Source organism: Eptesicus fuscus, chromosome 1, assembly GCF_027574615.1.
Source record: "Eptesicus fuscus isolate TK198812 chromosome 1, DD_ASM_mEF_20220401, whole genome shotgun sequence".
Taxonomy (NCBI): Eukaryota; Metazoa; Chordata; class Mammalia; order Chiroptera; family Vespertilionidae; genus Eptesicus; species Eptesicus fuscus.
In genome coordinates this window covers 113,347,281-113,366,726 of record NC_072473.1, presented here as the reverse complement: position 1 = coordinate 113,366,726, position 19,446 = coordinate 113,347,281, and the positions used below count along the sequence as shown (strand labels likewise).

Genomic DNA, 19,446 nt, shown 5'->3' with positions numbered 1-19,446 from the left:
TGTACCCTTGAAATGCCTTCAGCACCCAGTGACCTGGTGGCCTCCAATCAGTATCATGTACTAATAAGCATGGATCCGCTCTAGGCAACCCCATCGGGTGACTGGGTGATGAGTCATATTTAGAACATGAAACAGTGGAGGTGGTTATTTGTTTTAGGAAAGGATTACCCTTATGGTACCTGCAGCCTGTTTCCTTTATAGACTTAAAATAAGATTGCATTTAAGAGAAAAGCCCAGTTTGCATGCCTTTTGATATCTTCTGTGACTCACCTCTCCCCTTTTTGGCAATGCCCAGCAACTCACTTTGATGGGTAAGCTCTGGAGACAAGGAAAGGTGCTGGGGTGTCTTTTACACTCTTGATGAGAGCCCTAGAAAACAAGATACACGACCCAAAGAGGGGAATCTATAGACATCAGACTGGGCTCCTTTGCAAGAATTTGCAAAGCTGGGTGTGGAGGCTCTGGTTTATAACCTGGACCCTCCAGTTCCTTGTGATTTTCCGCAAGGGAAGCAAGGCAGGAAGGTTTATGGGAACCCAGACAGGCAGGGGGCATTCTGGGGAAGGTGGCCGGAGCCCAAAGACTAGGCCTCATGTTCCTTCTCTGGTTGTGTCTTCCATGCTAGAAGAGCACCTATTTCTGATGAGGAGTCCACGACAGGTGACTGCCAGCACTTTGGATCTCAGGAGTTTTGTGTCAGCAGCAGTTTTTCCAAGGTAAGGGGCCATGTGGAGCCACATGCCACCCACCAGAGGGTGGAGCTAAACTGCCCAGGCAATGTGCCCAGCTGTCGTCCTCAGAAGAGGGACAGGAAGGGACAGGGTATTTCCCAGGAGTTGCTGTATGTGAGACAGAAATTGGCCAGCTGCTCTTTGCTTCTACCGAGACCCTGTTCAAGTTGCAAAGAGGACCAGCCATCGCCTTGCCCAGGCCTTGAGATACTTGAGCCCTCCACAGAGAACTACTAAGATGGGCACGTTGCTCTGTCGTTGCAGGTGGAGCTCACAGCAGTTGGAAGTGGCAGCAATGCCCGGGGGGCAGATGCAGATGGCAGTGCAACAGAAAAACTTGGGCACAAGTCAGAAGACAAGCCCAACAGCCCCCAGCCAAAAATGGACTATGCTGGGAATGTGGCAGAGGCCCAGAGCCTTTTGGTTCCCCTGAGCGGCCCGGAAGACGGGCTCAAGCTTCCCCCTACTGACAGCGCCGAGGCCGGGGGCGGCAGCAGCAGGCCCGACTGCTCCTGGATTCCCCTCAGCACGCAAATGAGCAAACAGGTGGACTGCTCGCCTGCTGGGGTAAAGGCTTTGGACTCTCGGCATGGTGTTGGGGAGAAAAATACTTTCATTTTGGCAACTCTGGGAACTGGAGTGCCCGTGGAGGGAACCCTGCCTCTGGTTACCACTAATTTCAGTCCGCTGCCAGCACCCATCTGCCCCCCTGCTCCCAGTTCTGCCTCCGTCCCCCAATCTGTTCCTGATCCATTCCAGGTTCCTCTCTCTGTCCCCGCCCCAGTGCCCCATTCAGGGCTAGTTCCTGTCCAGGTTGCCACTTCAGTTGCAGCTCCTTCCCCTCCCTTAGCACCAGTCCCAGCCCTGGCTCAGGCGCCACCATCAGTGCCCACACTCATCTCTGATTCGAACACCCTCTCAGTTTCAGCCTCAGTCTTGGTGCCTGTGCCGGCTTCTGCTCCGCCTTCAGGCCCTGTTTCCCTGCCGGCTCCAGCCCCTTCCCCCATGTCAGTCTCAGTTTCAGCTCCTTCCTTGACCTTGATCCAGGCTCCTGTGCCCCCTTCTGCTCCGACCCTGGTTCTCGCGCCAGTCCCTACTCCAGTTCTGGCTCCCATGCCGGCATCCACACCTCCAGCAGCTCCCGGCCCTCCATCAGTGCCCATGGCCACTCCAACCCCATCCTCTGGCCCGCCTTCCACCCCCACCCTCATCCCTGCCTTTGCTCCTACACCGGTGCCTGCACCCACCCCAGCCCCAATCTTTACCCCAGCTCCTACGCCCATGCCGGCTGCCACGCCAACTGCCATTCCCACGTCTGCACCCATCCCGGCCTCCTTTAGTTTGAGTAGAGTGTGTTTTCCTGCAGCTCAGGCACCAGCTATGCAAAAAGTCCCTCTGTCTTTTCAGCCAGGGACAGTACTGACACCGAGCCAGCCGCTGGTATATATCCCACCTCCGAGCTGTGGGCAGCCACTCAGTGTGGCTACACTGCCAACCACTCTGGGGGTCTCCTCCACTCTTACACTCCCTGTCCTGCCATCCTACCTACAGGACAGGTGTATCCCTGGCGTGCTGGCCTCCCCAGAGCTACGGTCTTACCCATATGCATTTTCTGTAGCCCGGCCTCTGACTTCAGATTCCAAGGTGGTCTCTCTGGAGGTGAACAGGCTTCCGTGTGCTTCCCCATCCAGCAGCACCAGCACCCAGCCTGCGCCTGATGGGGTCCCCGGGCCTTTGGCAGATACTTCCCTCTCCACTGCTTCTGCCAAGGTGCTTCCAACGCCACAGCCTTTGCTGCCAGCCCCCAGTGTGAGCTCAGCCCCACCGCACCCCGCCAAGATGACAGGTGGCACTGAGCAGCAAACAGAAGGGACTTCCGTTACCTTCTCTCCCCTCAAGTCACCTCCACAGCTGGAGCGAGAGATGGCCTCTCCATCTGAGTGCAGCGAGATGCCCCTCGACCTCTCCTCTAAGTCCAACCGCCAGAAGCTTCCATTGCCGAACCAACGCAAGACACCCCCCATGCCCGTGTTGACCCCTGTGCACACCAGCAGCAAGGCCCTCCTCTCCACGGTCCTCTCTAGGTCTCAGCGTACAACCCAGACTGCCGGCAGCAATGTCACCTCATGCCTGGGCTCCACTGCCTCGCCCTTCGTCATCTTTCCTGAGATAGTGAGGAACGGGGACCCGAGCACCTGGGTGAAGAACTCAACCGCGCTGATCAGCACCATTCCTGGCACCTATGTGGGAGTGGCCAACCCAGTGCCTGCTTCCCTGCTGCTGAACAAAGAGCCTAACCTGGGCCTCAACCGAGACCCCCGCCATCTCCCCAAGCAGGAGCCCATCTCCATCATTGATCAAGGCGAGCCTAAGAGCACTGGTGCCTCCTGTGGCAAGAAGGGAAGCCAGGCTGGGACTGAGGGACAGCCAAGCACAGTCAAACGTTACACCCCGGCCCGTATTGCCCCAGGGCTGCCGGGCTGCCAAAGCAAGGAGCTCTCTCTGTGGAAGCCCCCGGGGCCAGCAAATATCTACCCGCGGTGTTCAGTCAATGGGAAGCCCACCAGCACCCAGGTCCTGCCTGTTGGCTGGCCACCATACCACCAAACATCTCTGCTTTCCATTGGCATTTCCAGTGCCGGGCAGCTGACCCCCAGTCAGGGGGTGCCCATCAGGCCCACCAGCGTTGTTTCTGAGTTCTCTGGTGTGTCATCTGTTGGCCCCAGTGAAGCTGTGCACGGACTTCCTGAGGGGCAGCCACGGCCTGGTGGTCCCTTTGCTCCAGAACAGGATACTGGCACAAAGAACAAAACTTGCCGGATTGCTGCCAAGCCTTATGAAGAACAAGTCAACCCTGTCCTTCTGACTCTCAGCCCTCAGACAGGGACTCTAGCGTTGTCTGTTCAGCCTAGCAGTGGGGACATAAGAGTGAATCAGGGGCCAGAGGAATCAGAGAGCCACCTCTGCTCTGATGGCACTCCTAAGACAGAAGGCCCCCAGGGGACTTGTGGCCTGAAGCTGGCAGGAGACACAAAACCTAAGAACCAAGTGCTGGCCACCTACATGTCTCATGAGCTGGTCCTGGCCACCCCCCAGAACCTGCGCAAGATGCCTGAGCTGCCTTTGCTACCTCATGACAGCCGCCCCAAGGAACTCATCTTGGATGTGGTCCCAAGTGGCAAGAGGGGCTCCAGCACAGAGCTTTCACAGCTTGGAAGCCAGGTGGACCTGGGGCGGGTGAAAATGGAGAAGGTGGACGGTGATGTGGTCTTCAATTTAGCCACCTGCTTCCGGTCTGATGGCCTCCCAGCAGCTCCCCAGAGGAGTCAAGTCGAAGTTCGGAGTAAGGCCGCACAGACTCGAGTGAAACAGGAAAGTGTAGGGGTCTTTGCTTGCAAGAACAAGTGGCAGCCAGACTCAGTGGTGACCGATGGGGTGACCGAATCTCTGCCATCTAAGAAAATGAAATGTGGCAAAGAGAAGGATGGTGAGGAGCAGCTGCCACAGGCAAAGGTCATAGCTCGGAGTTCTCATGGACCCAAGGTGAGTATTGGACTGAGGTTGAGGGTTGAGGGCAGGGCTGAGACACCAGTGGCCTGCTTTTTCCTGCAGGTGTCAACCTTGTTTAACCGTGACAGGATTCTTGAGTAGCTCTGTGACCTGAACTGATTGGAAGGCTTGTATAGAGTGAATAATCTGCTGTCCCCTTTCTAAGTCACATTCTCCATATATGGTGTTGTAGCATGGGGAGGGGCTATATTTTGTAGGATGTGGGAAATGATTTGGTCCCTGAGGTGAGGGAAGCCATTGTCTCAGATGAGGTTGGAAAGCAGAAGAAGGTATTGGCGAGGGAAATCAATAACAGGCCCTTCCCAACAAAACCATTCTTCCTTTTCCTTTTCCAAGATGACCTCTGGCCTTGAGAACTTGGGGCCGAGGGAGGGAAGGGGGCTTTGACAAGGTTGTTGTCTGAACCACTTGGGAGCCTGCTCAGGATTTGCTTGGAGTTTAGTGGGGCTAGAGCCAATTTGGCTTCTGGACTCATCCACCAGTTTTCTACCCCCTCCCAATGCTTAGGGTGGCAGCATTGGGGCTCTGCCCATTGGAAATTTGGTGTGCAAGGCAGGTGGGCATCTGGGCCTGGATTTTTTTAAAATATATTTTTATTGATTTTAGAGAAGAAGGGAGAGGGAGAGAGAGATAGAAACATCAACGATGAGAGAGAATAATTGATCAGCTGCTTCCTGCATGCCCCACACTGGGGATCGAGCCCCCACAACCTGAGCATGTTCCCTGACCGGGAGTCGAACCATAACCTCCTGGTTCATAGGTCCACGCTCAACCACTGAGCCAGGCCGGCCAGGCTGGGCCTGGATTCTTAATAGGTTTAGGATGGTTTCAGGGTTCTAGGCAAAAAGGTGGGCCAAGAGGATTCGACTTAAATCCAATGGTGCTCTAGAGGTGATCCAAAGGCCATTGGTGAGCCAAGGAGATTCTTGAAGCAGTTGAGGATAGGGCTCATTGAGAATATGGAGCAATTTGAGATTATGTTAACACGCGTTCAAATTGGATGTTGATATACATAGATGAATAGATTTGCAGCCAAAGCACCATGAATTTGTTTGTGGCAGGAACTTTTATTGTTTTTTGGACTATAGAGTGCTTTGAGAAGTGATGAGAGCTATAGAACCTGTCCCAGAAACATGACTTCAGAATTTTGACAATAATTTCAAGGGGTTCATGGACCCACCCCCTTCCCAAAGCCCACCTATGGACTGCAGGTTAAGAACCCTGGGTATAGAATTTGGTTAAGTTTTGCTCAGTGACCTTACAACCACCTCTGTATGGCAGAGACATTCCAAGTAGGAACATAGGACATGACATAGTAGAGCATAAATAGTAGAGCATTTGCTCAGGTAATTGTGATCTGCCCTTGGGGTAATAATAATAATAATAATAATCCTCTATAATAAAAGTGTAGTATGCAAATTGTTCCCTTGACTGGGAGTTGTCGGGAGTTTGACCAGGGGGCAAGGCCGACCAGGGGAAGGGAGAGAGGCCATGGCCAGCAGCCGTTAGGGACCCTACCAGTGCACGAATTTTGTGCACTGGGCCTTTAGTAATAATAATAATAAATAATCCATGTCATTATTAGTTATTACCATTTGTTGAACTCCTACTATATACTATGAGCTTCCTATATATGTTATCTAACTTAATCTTTAAAATAACACAATGAGGTAAATACTACACTCATTTTACAGATAAGAAAATAAAGGAAACAGACTGAGTGGGTAAGTTACCCAGCTACTAAATGGCAGAGCTGGAATTCAAACTCAGTTCTCATTGGCTCCGAAGTTCACATTCATCTCAGCTATACCATAGTATCATTCACCCTCATGCACAGCTGTTTCACTGACCACTTAGCAAGTGTTTGAGGAGCTCCTACATGCCAGTCCCTCCCAAGCAGTGGGGTACGTTGTCAGGAGGGAGGTGTAGAATTTTGGTGAGTGTACTCTGGAGCCAGGCACAGTGCCTGAGTTTGAATCTTGGCCCTACTTAGCTGAGTGATGTCAGTCAAGTTACTTACTCTCTCTGGCTCTCAGTTTTCTCATCTATACAATGGGACAATGATTTTGCCTACTCTAAAAAAAATAATAGTGCCTACTCATAGGGCTGTGTAAAGATGAAAGGAGATGATGTGAAATGTCCAGAATAGGCAGGTCAGTAGAGACAAAAAGTAGATCAGTGGTTGCCTCAGGTTAGTGGGGATGGGGATTTGGGGAGTGATGGCTTCATGAGTATCAGGTTTCCATTTGGGGTGATAAAAAGTTCTGGAACTTGATAGTAATGATGGTAAAACAACTCTGTGACTGTTAAAAACAATTGAATTGTATGGTGTATCTCAACAAATTATATGTCAACAAAGCTGGTAAAAAAAAGATTAAATGAGGTGATATACATAAATGCTGAGAACAATGCCTGGTACATAGTAATTGCTTAGTAAGTGATAGCGGCCACTGTTATTATTGTTAGTATTGCTAACAAAATAGATGTGCTGTCTGCTCTCATGGAGCTTATATCTTGCAGATGACTCAATGACAGGCTAGGCACTGCCTATTCCTATCTTGGATGGACAGTTCACTGGGCCCACTGACAGATGCAGAGGCCAGAGAGTAAAGTTACAGGATTAGGGGCCTTGAGGCAGTGCTTAGCAATGGCCTGTAATGACTTAATAAACGCCCATTTTTCAGGAGAGCAAATAACTTTGAACTTTCTTTTCTTATATTCCATTTTCCTGAGAAAAAAAACCATTGATAAGCAAACTATGATCAGGAGTTAATTTAAAAACAGCCCCTTTCAGGGCATGGCCAAGAATCAGAAGAGTCACCTGTCTCCAACTCCACCTGCCCCAGGGCCTTGCAGAATCCTGAAGAGCCTTTTGAATCATCAGAAAAGAATGAGTTCTGCTTCATTTGGCTCTGAGTGTATTTAATTATCTTCTCATCCCTTGTAAAACTTCTTGGGAAAACCTTTCAAAACCCTGCTCACTGGAATGTTCATCTTACACGGTGGCCCCACCCTCCCAACTTTTTGCCTAAGTTGGAGTACGCAATATATTTTTACTCTTAGTGCTGCCCCTGCAGAAGATACAGACAGACATCCCTTCTATATGTTGTACTTGTTTTTGTCTGTTTTAGTAAGTAAAAGTTAATGATCTGTACTTGAAAGAGCCAGCTGAAAAACGATATTCAGAAATAAGTAGGACATGTTCAGATTTACATGCATGGAACTTTTTCCCCCCTGACTTAAAATAGGTTTTCTCTGGCCATACCCCAAGGTCAGATTTTAAGCAGCAGTCCCTATCTCCTTTCCTCCTCAAATATTTTCTTCGCCTAACAAGTTAGATTGTAGGAACTGGCAGCAAGCAAAGGGAGGAACTGAACTTGAATATTCAGCTGAATAAGAAGCAGGCAGTGTTCATGGGTTAGTAGGAGTCCCTGGAATTTGATGGGGAATGGCAACTTCCCTGTCCCTGGAGAATTGAGATCCCCATTCCCATGGAAAATGTTCCATCAATAAGATAACTGCCATCCCCTTAGCTGGAGCTAGACAGTGATAACCTTCTAGATGGTGGCATATAGGTCTGCTTAGGGGGAAAGAACGTTCTTCCTATGCCTTGCTTTGTTAAGACATTTTGCTTATTCTGCATTCCCTGAATACTAGATACTGAAAATCCCTACCCTGTCCTATTTCTTATTTGGTGGAAGGAAGAGACCTTGGAGCTTGTGAGAATACATGACTATTAGGCTGAGAGTGTCCTTAACAGTGCCTGTCGGATGCATTGAACAGGAGGTGTGAGTTGGGTTGAGCAAAACAGTCGAGGACACAAGTAGGGAAATAGAAGAATGAGAGCTGATGCAAAGAGGCCCAGTGTGGGAGCCAGGAGCACTGATCCCAGCTGCCACTTTGTCACTGCAAGCACAAATATGCTAACTTGCCATGTTTGCCTGGTAAGTGGCAGCCCCTGAGTGAACATATGCTGTGGGTTATGTGTTGCACTGGACAAATCATATAACTTATTGTCTTGGAACCTCAGTTAACTTGTCTTTTTAATGGGGATGATTTTAGCTTCCCTCTCAGGGTTGTTGGGAAGATCAAATCAAATAATAAAGAGGAGAGTATTTTGAAAAGTTGAAAGTGCTACAGAGTATAAAGTGGCTTTATTGATAATGCCTGGGCCTTTTCCATGCCTTTCATAAATGTGGGGAGATTTGGATTTCTCCTGTGTCAGGCTTTTCTACTTGTTTCAGTTGAATTTGTTCTCTGGTATTAATTTGCACGTGAAAATAGATAATTTTTCTTGAGTTGGCCCGTATAGTGAATTATTTTCAGTTGGTGTCAATACCATTCACAGTGAACTTAGATGAACAGTATAGTCACCGAGCTTGCAGAAGAGGCATTTTTGTTTTCTGCCTGTCTCTCTACTGCTGTTTGGATATACAGAGTATGGGGCCTGATTTTGCACCTTTTAAAATGACTTTGGGTGTTTATTTAGCATGTGAATGCAGACTCTGTAGACATGTTTAAAATGATGGGGTGTAGATGTTTATGAGGATTAGCTAGGGCACAGGTTAAAGTTCAGAAAAACCTCTGCATCCAGCTGGTGAAGGCAGCCAGTGGTCCCTTTCCCTGGTCCCCACCTGGTGTCCATTTGTCAGAATCGGGGCACAGGGCTCAATATTAGGAGAACTTTCTTAAGAAGGGAAACTGACCTCAGACCTGACCCTCTCTACCTCTCCACAGTGCCGGAAGCCACCTAGTGACTCCCAGGAAGTCACCAAGAAAAGCCCCAAGGGGGCCTCAGATTCAGGAAAAGAGCACAATGGAGTCAGGGTAAAGCACAAGCACCGGAAGCCAACCAAGCCGGAGTCCCAGTCTCCAGGAAAACGAGCAGATGGCCAAGAGGAAGGTAGGCCCCTGGGTCCTGGCCCTCTGGGCTGGGCTGGGCTGCAGAGGGATCCCTCTGCAGGCCGGAAGGAGGGGCTCTGAGACTGACCAAAAAGTGAGACTTCCTCACTCTGCAAGGAGGATATAATTGACACCTCTGAAATCAAAGGGAAGAGAGAAGGGAGAAGCAGCTTATTTGCCTCACCCTGGTTGCTAGAATAGAATAAGACATAGTCTGAAGGCTGAAAGAGGTGGTTTTCAGACAGGCAAAAGTCAGTTCTGCAACAGAGGAGACAATCCATTACCCTGCAATAGGTCCAGGCTCAGAGAAGAAACGGGCTTAATGAGGATTGATACTAAACAGCAGAATGGGGGTTCATTACACTATTTTCTTTACCTTGGATATACTTGAAAACTCCCATTACAAAAAGCTAAAAATGAACAGCTAGCCAGTTAGAAGGGTTTAGAGAAATTCTAAACCCCTATTATTTAGGGACGCACAATATGTTTGGGGTGGGGAGGTGCTCTGCCACTAATAGTTACTTGGCGCCCTCATCAGAGAGAGAAGCCCAAGTATTTCTGCCTCCAGTAGCCTGTGTTCATAGCCTTGCCTGTCTGACATGACCTGCCTCTTTTCTAGTCTGTTCTTATATAGCAGTTTCCCTCTGTCCTCCGCTTCCTGCTCCCCTCTTCCTGCCTCGCTCAGTCCTCTAAGATTCATTGAGGTTGCCCTTCTCTGGGACTTGCTCCAGCTCTGTGAGAACTTTGTGGAGGTGCAGCAGCCGCAGAGTCGTACAGGCAGCCTGGCCTTCTCCTTTCTGGCATGCTGGCGAATCTATTCGATGCACTGCCTTTTTTTGGTGTCAGCAAAAATGACCCAACTCCCAGGTTTTCAAAACCACCAGGAAATGCTCCTTTTTGAAAAGAGATACATAGATTGATAGCAGCCTAACGGGAGCTGATAACTGAAACCAGGGAAAACATACACCCTCCCTTGACTTTCCCACCTGAGCCGCTCAGGGGGGGCTTCCCAGTCCTTAGACTCTGACTGTGATATTTCTGCCTTCTGCCCCCAAACCACACATCACTTCAGGTTCCTTGGAGAAGAAAGCAAAGAGCAGTTTCCGTGACTTCATCCCTGTGGTTCTGAGCACCCGGACGCGCAGTCAGTCTGGTGAGTGAGTGCGAGGCTGTGGTCCATCTTGGCACTGCCAAGAGAGATAGAAATCTAGCCAAGTGATTTTGACATTGGCCCAGTTGGAGATTTGGGAATTTGACTCACTGTGCTAAGATGCCCAGCTCCTGGTGGAGACAAGAGAGCCCAGGGTGGGGATGGGTGGGGGGATTGCCCAAGTTGTGAGGAATATTTACTTAGATTTTCAGAACAGGGATTTGATATCTCTTGTTGGCAGCCCATGGTAGAAAGAGGAAAGGCCTGTGCCACTTAGGCAAACTGGCTCTACCGCAAGCTTTGGCATCTCATGATTATTGGGGCCAATCTTGGACACAGACATTTAGCCCTAACCCTAACTCTGGTTCACCCAGATTTTTATGCAAAGTGGAAAAATTGGGGAAGCAGGGCATAGTGTAAGCTCAGTTATCTGACATTTTATTAACTGACACTTCAGCACATGGAGAACACAGTGGTAATTGGGACTCATAATGACAGCCTGGAAGCCTCACAAAATCCTTAAGTGTCCTCTGAATCATCGAAGAGGGCTTACATTGTTACCAGCCCCATTTTCACATTAAACACATTCTACCGCATTTGATTCTTTAGAAATTGGTGATCCTGTGTGATCTCTATGGTGATTCTGTATTATCCAGAATATTAGATTAACCAGAACACTTTGTTCCCTGCCTGGTCTGTATAATGGCAAGTTTGCTAGATATTTGCTGTCTTTAAGTGGTGTTACTACTTGAAGCTTTGGTCAAGCGCTGCTCTGTTTGTCTCGAACCATTTCTTTCTTCTGCTGACCTCACTTGGCTTTGGAGATGGTTGAGTTAATAGCCAGGCCTTGGGAGAAAGAGGGTGGTGTCTCAGATCTGCTTCTGAGGGAGATGTCAGATCCCCTATAGTGCTAAACTGGGCCAATTTAGGATTGTACTTTGGTTGTTAGCAGAATTGAAGGAAGGAATGGGGAGGAAAATGGCCTCTTGGCAAGGTGGCAGAAGAGGGTAGGGAAGAAACCATCATCCTGGGGTGGTGGGGAGAGAAGGGGGAAATGCTTTGCCAGAGGTGTAGAACAGCTGCAGCGGGGGTAGGGGGAGGTACCAGGGAGAAAGCTCCACCCCTGGACTCTTGCCACTCAATAGGAGGTGGGGTCAACATAAGGGAAGAGGGACTGGCTGAGGAGCATTTGGGCGGGTCTAACCCAGGCCAGTGCCACAGGAAAGGAACTCCTTCTTGCTTCGCTTTTCCTGAGACCCTACTTTGTGAAGACCCAGATCTGCTTCTTTAGGGTGGCTCTGTCAGCGAGATTGGTGGTCACATAGTAAGCAGGGGCGGGGGACCCCATGCCAGTCTGCCCTCGCTCACTGTCTTCTAAATCCTAATTTCCCAAGGGGCAAGGACCTGTGGCCCTCTCCTGCTCCTCACAAAATGCTTGGCACCTTGTAAGCACTAAGTAAGAGTTTGTGGAATGAAATAAAGTGGCAACATGGAAGGGTGTGTAGTTTGGATACTCAATAGTTGTGTGATATATTAGACTCTGTAAAGTGCATATGAGCAAATGATCTCCTTTGAGCCTCAAAACAGTCCTGTAAGATCATTAAGGCAGAGGACAGTAGCCCTATTCCATAGATGGGAAAACAGAAGTGAGGGAACCTTCCTACAGCATATAGCTAATAACTGCCAGAGCCTGAACTTGAACCCAGACCTTCAGATTTCTAATGCAGGGCACTTGCTTCAACACCATACTTTGTCCTTTGAAGAGGTACCTGACCACCTTCTGTATGTCCTGTCTACAGGAAGCATCTGTAGCTCCTTTGCTGGAATGGCAGACAGTGACATGGGAAGCCAGGAAGTCTTCCCCACAGAGGAGGAAGTGGAGGTGACCCCCATCCCAGCTAAGCGTCGGAAGGTGAGAAAGACCCAACGGGACACCCAGTATCGCAGCCACCATGCCCAGGATAAGACTCTGCTGAGCCAGGGCCGCAGGCACCTGTGGCGAGCCCGAGAAATGCCCTGGAGGACAGAGGCTGCCCGGCAAATGTGGGACACCAATGAGGAGGAGGAGGAAGATGAGGAGGAGGGTCTGGTGAAGAGGAAGAAACGGAGACGGCAGAAGAACCGAAAATATCAGACTGGGGAGTACCTGACCGAGCAAGAAGAAGAGCAGCGGCGGAAAGGGAGAGCTGGTAAGGCTGGCCAGGGGGTGCTGCCCCAGTGAGCTGCTGTCACCCAAGCTACAATGACTTTAGTTTCAGGGTGCCCTCTGGCATCTTGGGTGTTCCACCTCTGTCTTCTCTACACCTGCCAAAGGCCTCTGCACCCATAGAAACCTGGTGCTATGAGCCTCAGCTGCCAGAGGGGTCATTTAAAAAAAAATATATATATATATATTGATTTCAGAGAGGAAGGGAGAGGGAAAGAGAGAGAGAAACATCAATAATGAGAGAGAACCATCAATCAGCTGCCTCCTGAATGCTGCCCACTGGGGTTCAAACCTGTAACCAGGCATGCGCCCTGACCAGGAATTGAACTGTGACCTCTTGGTTCATAGGTTGATGCTCAACCACTGAGCCATGCTGGCCGGGTGAGAGGGTCATTTTAAAAAATATATATATTTTATTGATTCTAGGGGGGAAGGGAGAGGGAGAGAGAGATAGAACATCGATTGGCTGCTTCCTGCATGCCCCCTACTGGGGATCGAGCCTGCAACCTGGGCATGTGTCCTGAGTTGAACCATTATTTCCTGGTTCATAGGTCGATGGTCAACCACTGAGCCACACTGCTGGACCAGAGTGGGTCATTTAACACTAGTCATAGGTTTTGGCTTGGGGTTGAAATTGAATGAGTTTGGACTAATTTACAGGTGAGCTGAGGATACATAGGCCCAAGCCCTTCAATTTGTTATAAAAGTTTGAATCTATGGTCAAGGCCACAGTGACATCCTGGCATGGTACAACTCAATACCAGGGAATTCTCTGGTTGGCTTGAGGGAGTTGGGTCTTTTGGGAGGCTGGGCTCTCTCGCCTAGAATCTTGGGTTCAAGGAGGAGGAGGGCATTAATTGACTTTTCTGGGATGTCTCCAGCTCCTAAACTAAAATAAAGTAAAATGGTTTTCTCAACCCAACAGAAGAACTTCAAGTAGAAGTAGGCATAACTTTGCTTTCTCCCTTAAAGCCACAAAGGAAGGTTATTAAGAGGCAGGGTGAAGCCCTAGCCATTTTGCTCAGTGGTTAGAACATCGGTCCATGGACTGAAAGGTTGTGGGTTTGATTCCGGTCAAGGGCACGTACCTTGGTTGCAGGTTCAATCCCCAGCCCCCGGCCAGGTGCATGCAGGAGGCAACAAATAAATGTGTCTCTTTCACATTGATGTTTCTCTCTGTCTCTCCCCCTCCCTTCCACTCTCTTTAAAAATCAATGGGAAAAATATCCTTGGGTGAGGATTAATAAAACAAAACAAAAAAAGAGGCAGGGTAAAGCTTTGAGGTGACCGAGGTGACATTATTTGTTGGACCCGAGTTGGACCCAAGGAGAAAAGCAGGCTTTCTTTGGCCACATCAGATGCTATAATATGTAATCATGAAGGCACAGCCTGTCACCTACCTAATATCAGTATGTTTCACTAAGTACTGTTCAGGAGCATTCCTATAATGGATTTCTAGATGAGCAAAACACGCATCTCTGGGCTCCAAAATAATGCCTCTATCTCGCACTCACTCTCTTTCTCTGACCTCTGCCCTTGAAGCAACAATTGATTGTCTCCTCTTATGTGTTCATCCTGAGCTGCTGGCAAATATCTGCAGTTTCCTGATTAGCAAAAATTGAATAATTGCATACTGAGCCGGTAGTAGATATTGGGCTTATTATAATGCAAAGAAGGCTAAACTTCATTTCCAGCTCTGTTTCAATAGAGACATATATGATACAGATCCCTACACTTATGAGAGTAATTGAGCTAATTTTCATCAACTATGTGAGACAGCAGGGATAGTTTTTCCTTTTTTCTGTCAGAGCCTTAATGGATTGGTCAGGAATGAGTTGTCAAGCTGTTGGCCTCAGCCACTTGTGTTCGGAGGAAGAGGAGCTTTTGTAGCACCAGTCTTCTCTAATGAGGGCTAGCTTCCTAGAAACTTGGAAACTTCTTATTGAATTTATGGGCTTTTGAAACCAGAAGAACCTCCAAGGTTGCCTGGTCCAGTTTTCCGTCCAATACAGAGATCTTCACAGCACTCTTGGCAGGTAGCCTTTCCTTAAACACCTCCAGGAGTATGGAGAACACTGCTTAGCAAGGCCTCCTATTTGACTTGGGGGCAGCTCCAGTTGTTGGAAAGTAGGTCATTCTCCCTCCATGTGTGTGTCTAAGGATTTTCAGTTGAGGTTGTTGGCTTTGGCATATGGTCTAGTCGCCTTCCTCCAGATCTGGTAGTGACCTTCATGAAGGAATTGCTAGGCAAACATCTATCTTCTCAAAAAGCTCTGATCTCTCCTATTACTACTACCCATCTTTCAGGTGGACATCAGAGTCAGGCAGAGTCCAAACTAGACAGGTTACCTTACTCCCGTCTGAGCTTCATGACCTTTCCTTTGGTTCTGGGCTTGTGTTATTCCCTTCTTGACCTGCAGAAGAGAGAGGAAGAGCTACTCCCACTCCCATACTCACTACCTCCCCTCTCCGTTCCTTTCTGTGCTACCAGGAAGCCCTTGCTCCACCACCATTGTATAAACTCAAGAGCCTGCCCTGGTCTGGGTAACAGGGTAGGGGCTGCTGTCTTTTCTGTGGCATTGAATGCTGTAATATGGCTTCCCCATGTTTCCTGAGGTCCTCACAAGGCACGGTCTGTTCCTTCCCCTTTTGTCTCAGCTCAAACTTGTTGCGTTAAAATCCCTGGTTTAGAATATTTTGACCGGAAGTGCCATTACCACCCATCTAGTACAGCAGTTCTTGGATGGGTGTGGGGACCCACTAGTGAGTTGGGACTAGTTGGGAGAAAGTGGTAGTGTGACTGCTGGCCTTCTAAGAGCTTTGCATAACCTACAGTCAATTCCTCATACTGTAATGATGGCTCCCACATCTGGATCTGCCCTTGGTGATACCACATGTGAGAGCACATGGCCAGGTCCAGGGAGGCGAGTTGAGAACTCTTGGATCTTGGCAACCCCCCCCTCATTTTACAAATTGGAGAAACCAAGGTTGCAGCTATACATTTAACAGACATTGTGCCATGTGCTAGGTAGGTATGATGGTCAGGCCTGTGGGGAGATAAAGAACACATGGACATGGCCCCATGTAAAGAGCTTACACTTGAATAATGCGTTAACGATGCCTTATTCTTTCTAACACTTTATAAAGGGGTTTTGCATTTGTTACCTCATTTAATTCTTGTATTAATCCTACGATGTGGATTATATTCTCCTCATTTTACAGGCATAGAAATGAGGCTTGGGGAGATTATAACTTGTCTCCAGCCAGTCACACAGCTAGTGGCGTGGCCAAGCCATGTAACACTAATATTAGCTAAGAGATAAGGGTAAACCCCATCTATCCCTTCTACATGTGAGGTTTAGGACCGACCTGGGCGGTGAGGCTCTTGGTAATGGGGTTCCCAGTGCCAATCAGAGATCCCTGCTCTGGAGCTGGAACGAGGTGTAAGAAATTAGGAAGTGCTTTGTTTAGTGATCTGTGGGTAGGATTAGAAATGATACCCAGTCTGTTCCAGTAACTTGATTTCCAACCAGGGGGGCAGCAGGTTTCTGTGATTGTCCACTGGCTGAGTCCCAATGGCACTTTCTGGTTTTAGGGAGTTTCTGTGGCTTTGATCTTTCTGTTCTCACATAAGTGACCAACAGGGCAATCAGGTGGATAGAGTTGAGGCTATGAAGGAAGTCTCCCACCATTTACTCCCCACTCTAATATGCTTCATACTTCACTTCAGCAGAGCTTCTAAATTTGTTTTCCTATTGGAATGGAGAAAAAGGCAAAGGGGATAGGGAGAAAGCTGAAAAGGAAGTTCTGATTTGCTTTGGGCTTTGGGGAAGTACTTAAAAATGACCATCATTTTGGGGACAGCCAGATGGGTTGCCCCTTGGCAGGGCTGAGAGTTGTCACCTGCTTATAGAGGAGGGACTTTGACGTTGAAATACAGTGTCCATTTGAGAAGCATTTAGTGGAATTGTCAGCACCAATACAGGTAGATAATTACACAAGTTATTTCTGAGATTCTAATCTCCAAATTCCTCTGATTCATGTTGGAGGAAGGCTTGGTTTTCTGTGTTCTATTTCCCTGACATTCATTCTTTCCCGTTTCGTGCCTTCAGATTTAAAGGCCCGTAAGCAGAAGACTTCCTCCCAAAGTTCGGAGCACCACCTCAGAAACAGGAACCTTCTCTTGCCCAACAAAGCCCAAGGGATCTCGGATTCACCAAATGGTTTTCTCCCAAATAACCTGGAGGAGCCAACCTGCCTTGAAAATTCAGAAAAGCCATCAGGAAAACGAAAGTGCAAGACAAAGCATATGGTAAACGTCTCAGAAGAGGCAAAGGTGTGTTGCTAGCTACGGGGAGTTGTGGAAGAGGGGAGTGGGCTAGGGTTGCAGGCTTTCCAGAAGCTCCTCTGTCAACAATTCTCTGAGTGAGACAGAGAGTGAGTGAATGAGTGAATGGGAGGATCACATTAACCCATATTTATTAAAGTATTTTAAATTAGTTCTTGAAGCGTTCAGGGGAGGATTTGAAGTTAGAGCTAACTATAAGCATTTGCCAAGTATAGGGTTTGGTTCATGATGGCTTTTCCTCCACAAGCCTTGGATCGCTTTTGAGTTAAGAATATGGCAGCCTGAATAGCTTGTTAACATCCAATCAAGAAGCTTTTGTCTGCGCTTAACTCACTGGAAATCAATCAGGGAGATTTCTGAGTCAATCAAGGTAGCAAATGGGAGCAAGGTAGTTGATGTCTAGACAAAGGTTGCTAAAGGGTGGGGCCATAGGAATTCCACTTGTGTCCCTTTATAGCCACCCATCTCCATACTTACTATCCAGTCACAAAGGAGCAGGTAAGTGGGCACTCACCATTCAGTAGCCAGGCAAACATTCTAGAAACCCTGTTCAAAATTGACATCTCTTTTGGGTCTGATGTTAACAACATGGGTGTTAGGTTCCACATTAAACAATTTGAAAAAATCACACAGTTCTCATCCTGAGTGAGCTATACATTTGAAAGAAGTGAAAGTTTGGGTTCAAATGTGTACTTGTACTATGTACTCATCATTGCCAACAAAAATGCGCTCATATTAGGCTTTTTATGGTGGTTGTGCTTCTTCTTGTTCTTTCCAGCTCCCAAGCAGGGATCCCTGCGGGGCACTGGCAAAAGGTGGGAGACTAGGTGCTCACTTCCCCTCTCCTTTCCCCTCTTCCTTCCCCCTTTTTTAAAAATATATTTTATTGATTTTTCACAGAGAGGAAAGGAGAGGGATAGAGAGTTAGAAACATCGATCAGCTGCCTCCTGCACACTCCCCACTGGGTATGTGCCCGCAACCAAGGTACATGCCCTTGACTGGAATCGAACCTGGGACCCTTGAGTCCACAGGCCGATGCTCTATCCACTGAGCCAAACCGGTTAGGGCTTCTTTCCCCTTCTTTCCCATTCTGGAATCTGGTTCCAGCTCAGATGAGGTACTCAAACATATTTCCTTATCTTTAAAAATAGAGATGAGCCTTAGCTGATTTGGCTAAGTGGATAGAGCACTGGCCTTCGGACTGAAGAGTCCCGGGTTCGATTCCGGTCAAGGGCACATGCCCAGGTTTTGGGCTCGATCCCCAGTAGGGGGCGTGCAGGAGGCAGCCTATCAATGATTCTCTCATCACTGATGTTTCTCTCTCCCTCTCCATTCCTCTCTGAAATCAATAAAAATATATTTAAGAAAAATAGATGATACTCCTTCCATCTCACAAGGGTATTTAGGGGAACAAAGGAGGAAGTATGTCTGTTAAAGGCTTTCATCATGCTAAAGTGCTTTCCGAGTTGGTGTACATCCTTGAGCTTTAGCCTAGGCAAGAATGAGGGGGACAGCCCTTGCCAGTTTGGCTCAGTGGGTAGAGTGTCAGTTTGTGGACTGAAGGGTCCCGGGCTCGATTCAGGTCAAGGGCACCTACCTCGGTTGCACATGTGGAAGGCAACCAATTGATGTGTCTCTCTCACATCGATGTTTCTATGTCTCTCCCCCTTCCTTCTACTCTCTCTAAAAATGAATGGAAAAATATCCTTGGGTGAGGATTAACAAAAACCAAAGAAACAAACAAACAAAAAAAGAATGAGGGGTCAGAGGTATGGAGTAGAAGGGAGCAGTGATCATTCCCTGCAATCCCCAGAGGGGTCAGGGGTGCGAGTTGGGGGTGGGGGGCAGGAAAGTCAGGTCTGTGCTGAGTGCTCCATTCACATAATGGCTTTCAATTCTCACAGAGACTCTTGGAGGTAGGTGCTGCTGTCTTCTTTATAATTAGGAAATTGAGGCTCTTGGAAGTTAAGGGACTGTGCAAGGTTACTTTGGGGTCCTAAGTGACAGTTGGATCTTGAGGCAGGCCAGGCTGCCCCCTGGAGCCCCACCCCTACCCCCATCCACCCTGCTCTTTACATAATGCCTCCACCCTGTGAATGGATGGCTGTTCCCTCTATCCAGGCATCACTCGGGGAGGGGACGGCCAGGGAGGGAAACACTGCAACCCTGAGCAGTTCTGACAAAAGGTGAGAGTCACCCTCCCTTCTCCCAGCTCTTCCAACATTGAGATGGCCTTGTCCCACACAAAGGTGACCAGCTGCCTGGCATACTGGAGCACACGCTGTCTGGTTATTCTGCTTGGCGGTGTGTCCACTGAAATGTTCCTCCCAGAGAGGTTTTGTCCCTTCACAAGGCCTCCCTTTCTCCCTCCCACCTTTCTTTCTCTCCCAGTCACCACCACCTACTCCAGTTGCCCCCATGGCATGGGGCTTTGTAGTGGGAAACAAGGTGGGGGGGTGGCGGGGGACACGCCTACAACACTGAAGCTGGGGCATTGGCCATAGGCGGCTTCTCACAGGGGATCCAAGCCAGGATGGA

The 19,446-nt window shown here is 48.6% G+C and overlaps 1 protein-coding gene across 1 annotated transcript in view; it reads left to right on the top strand.

The window, feature by feature from the left end:
- The window catches only part of BCORL1 (BCL6 corepressor like 1), a 66,498-nt gene that overhangs the window by 25,820 nt on the left and 21,232 nt on the right, over nt 1-19,446 (top strand). The window contains exons 5-10 of the mRNA XM_054708669.1: nt 626-716; nt 996-4,274; nt 9,039-9,204; nt 10,276-10,356; nt 12,153-12,542; nt 16,672-16,895. Coding sequence (XP_054564644.1) covers nt 626-716; nt 996-4,274; nt 9,039-9,204; nt 10,276-10,356; nt 12,153-12,542; nt 16,672-16,895 — 4,231 coding nt within the window. The remainder of the gene's footprint in view (nt 1-625; nt 717-995; nt 4,275-9,038; nt 9,205-10,275; nt 10,357-12,152; nt 12,543-16,671; nt 16,896-19,446) is intronic.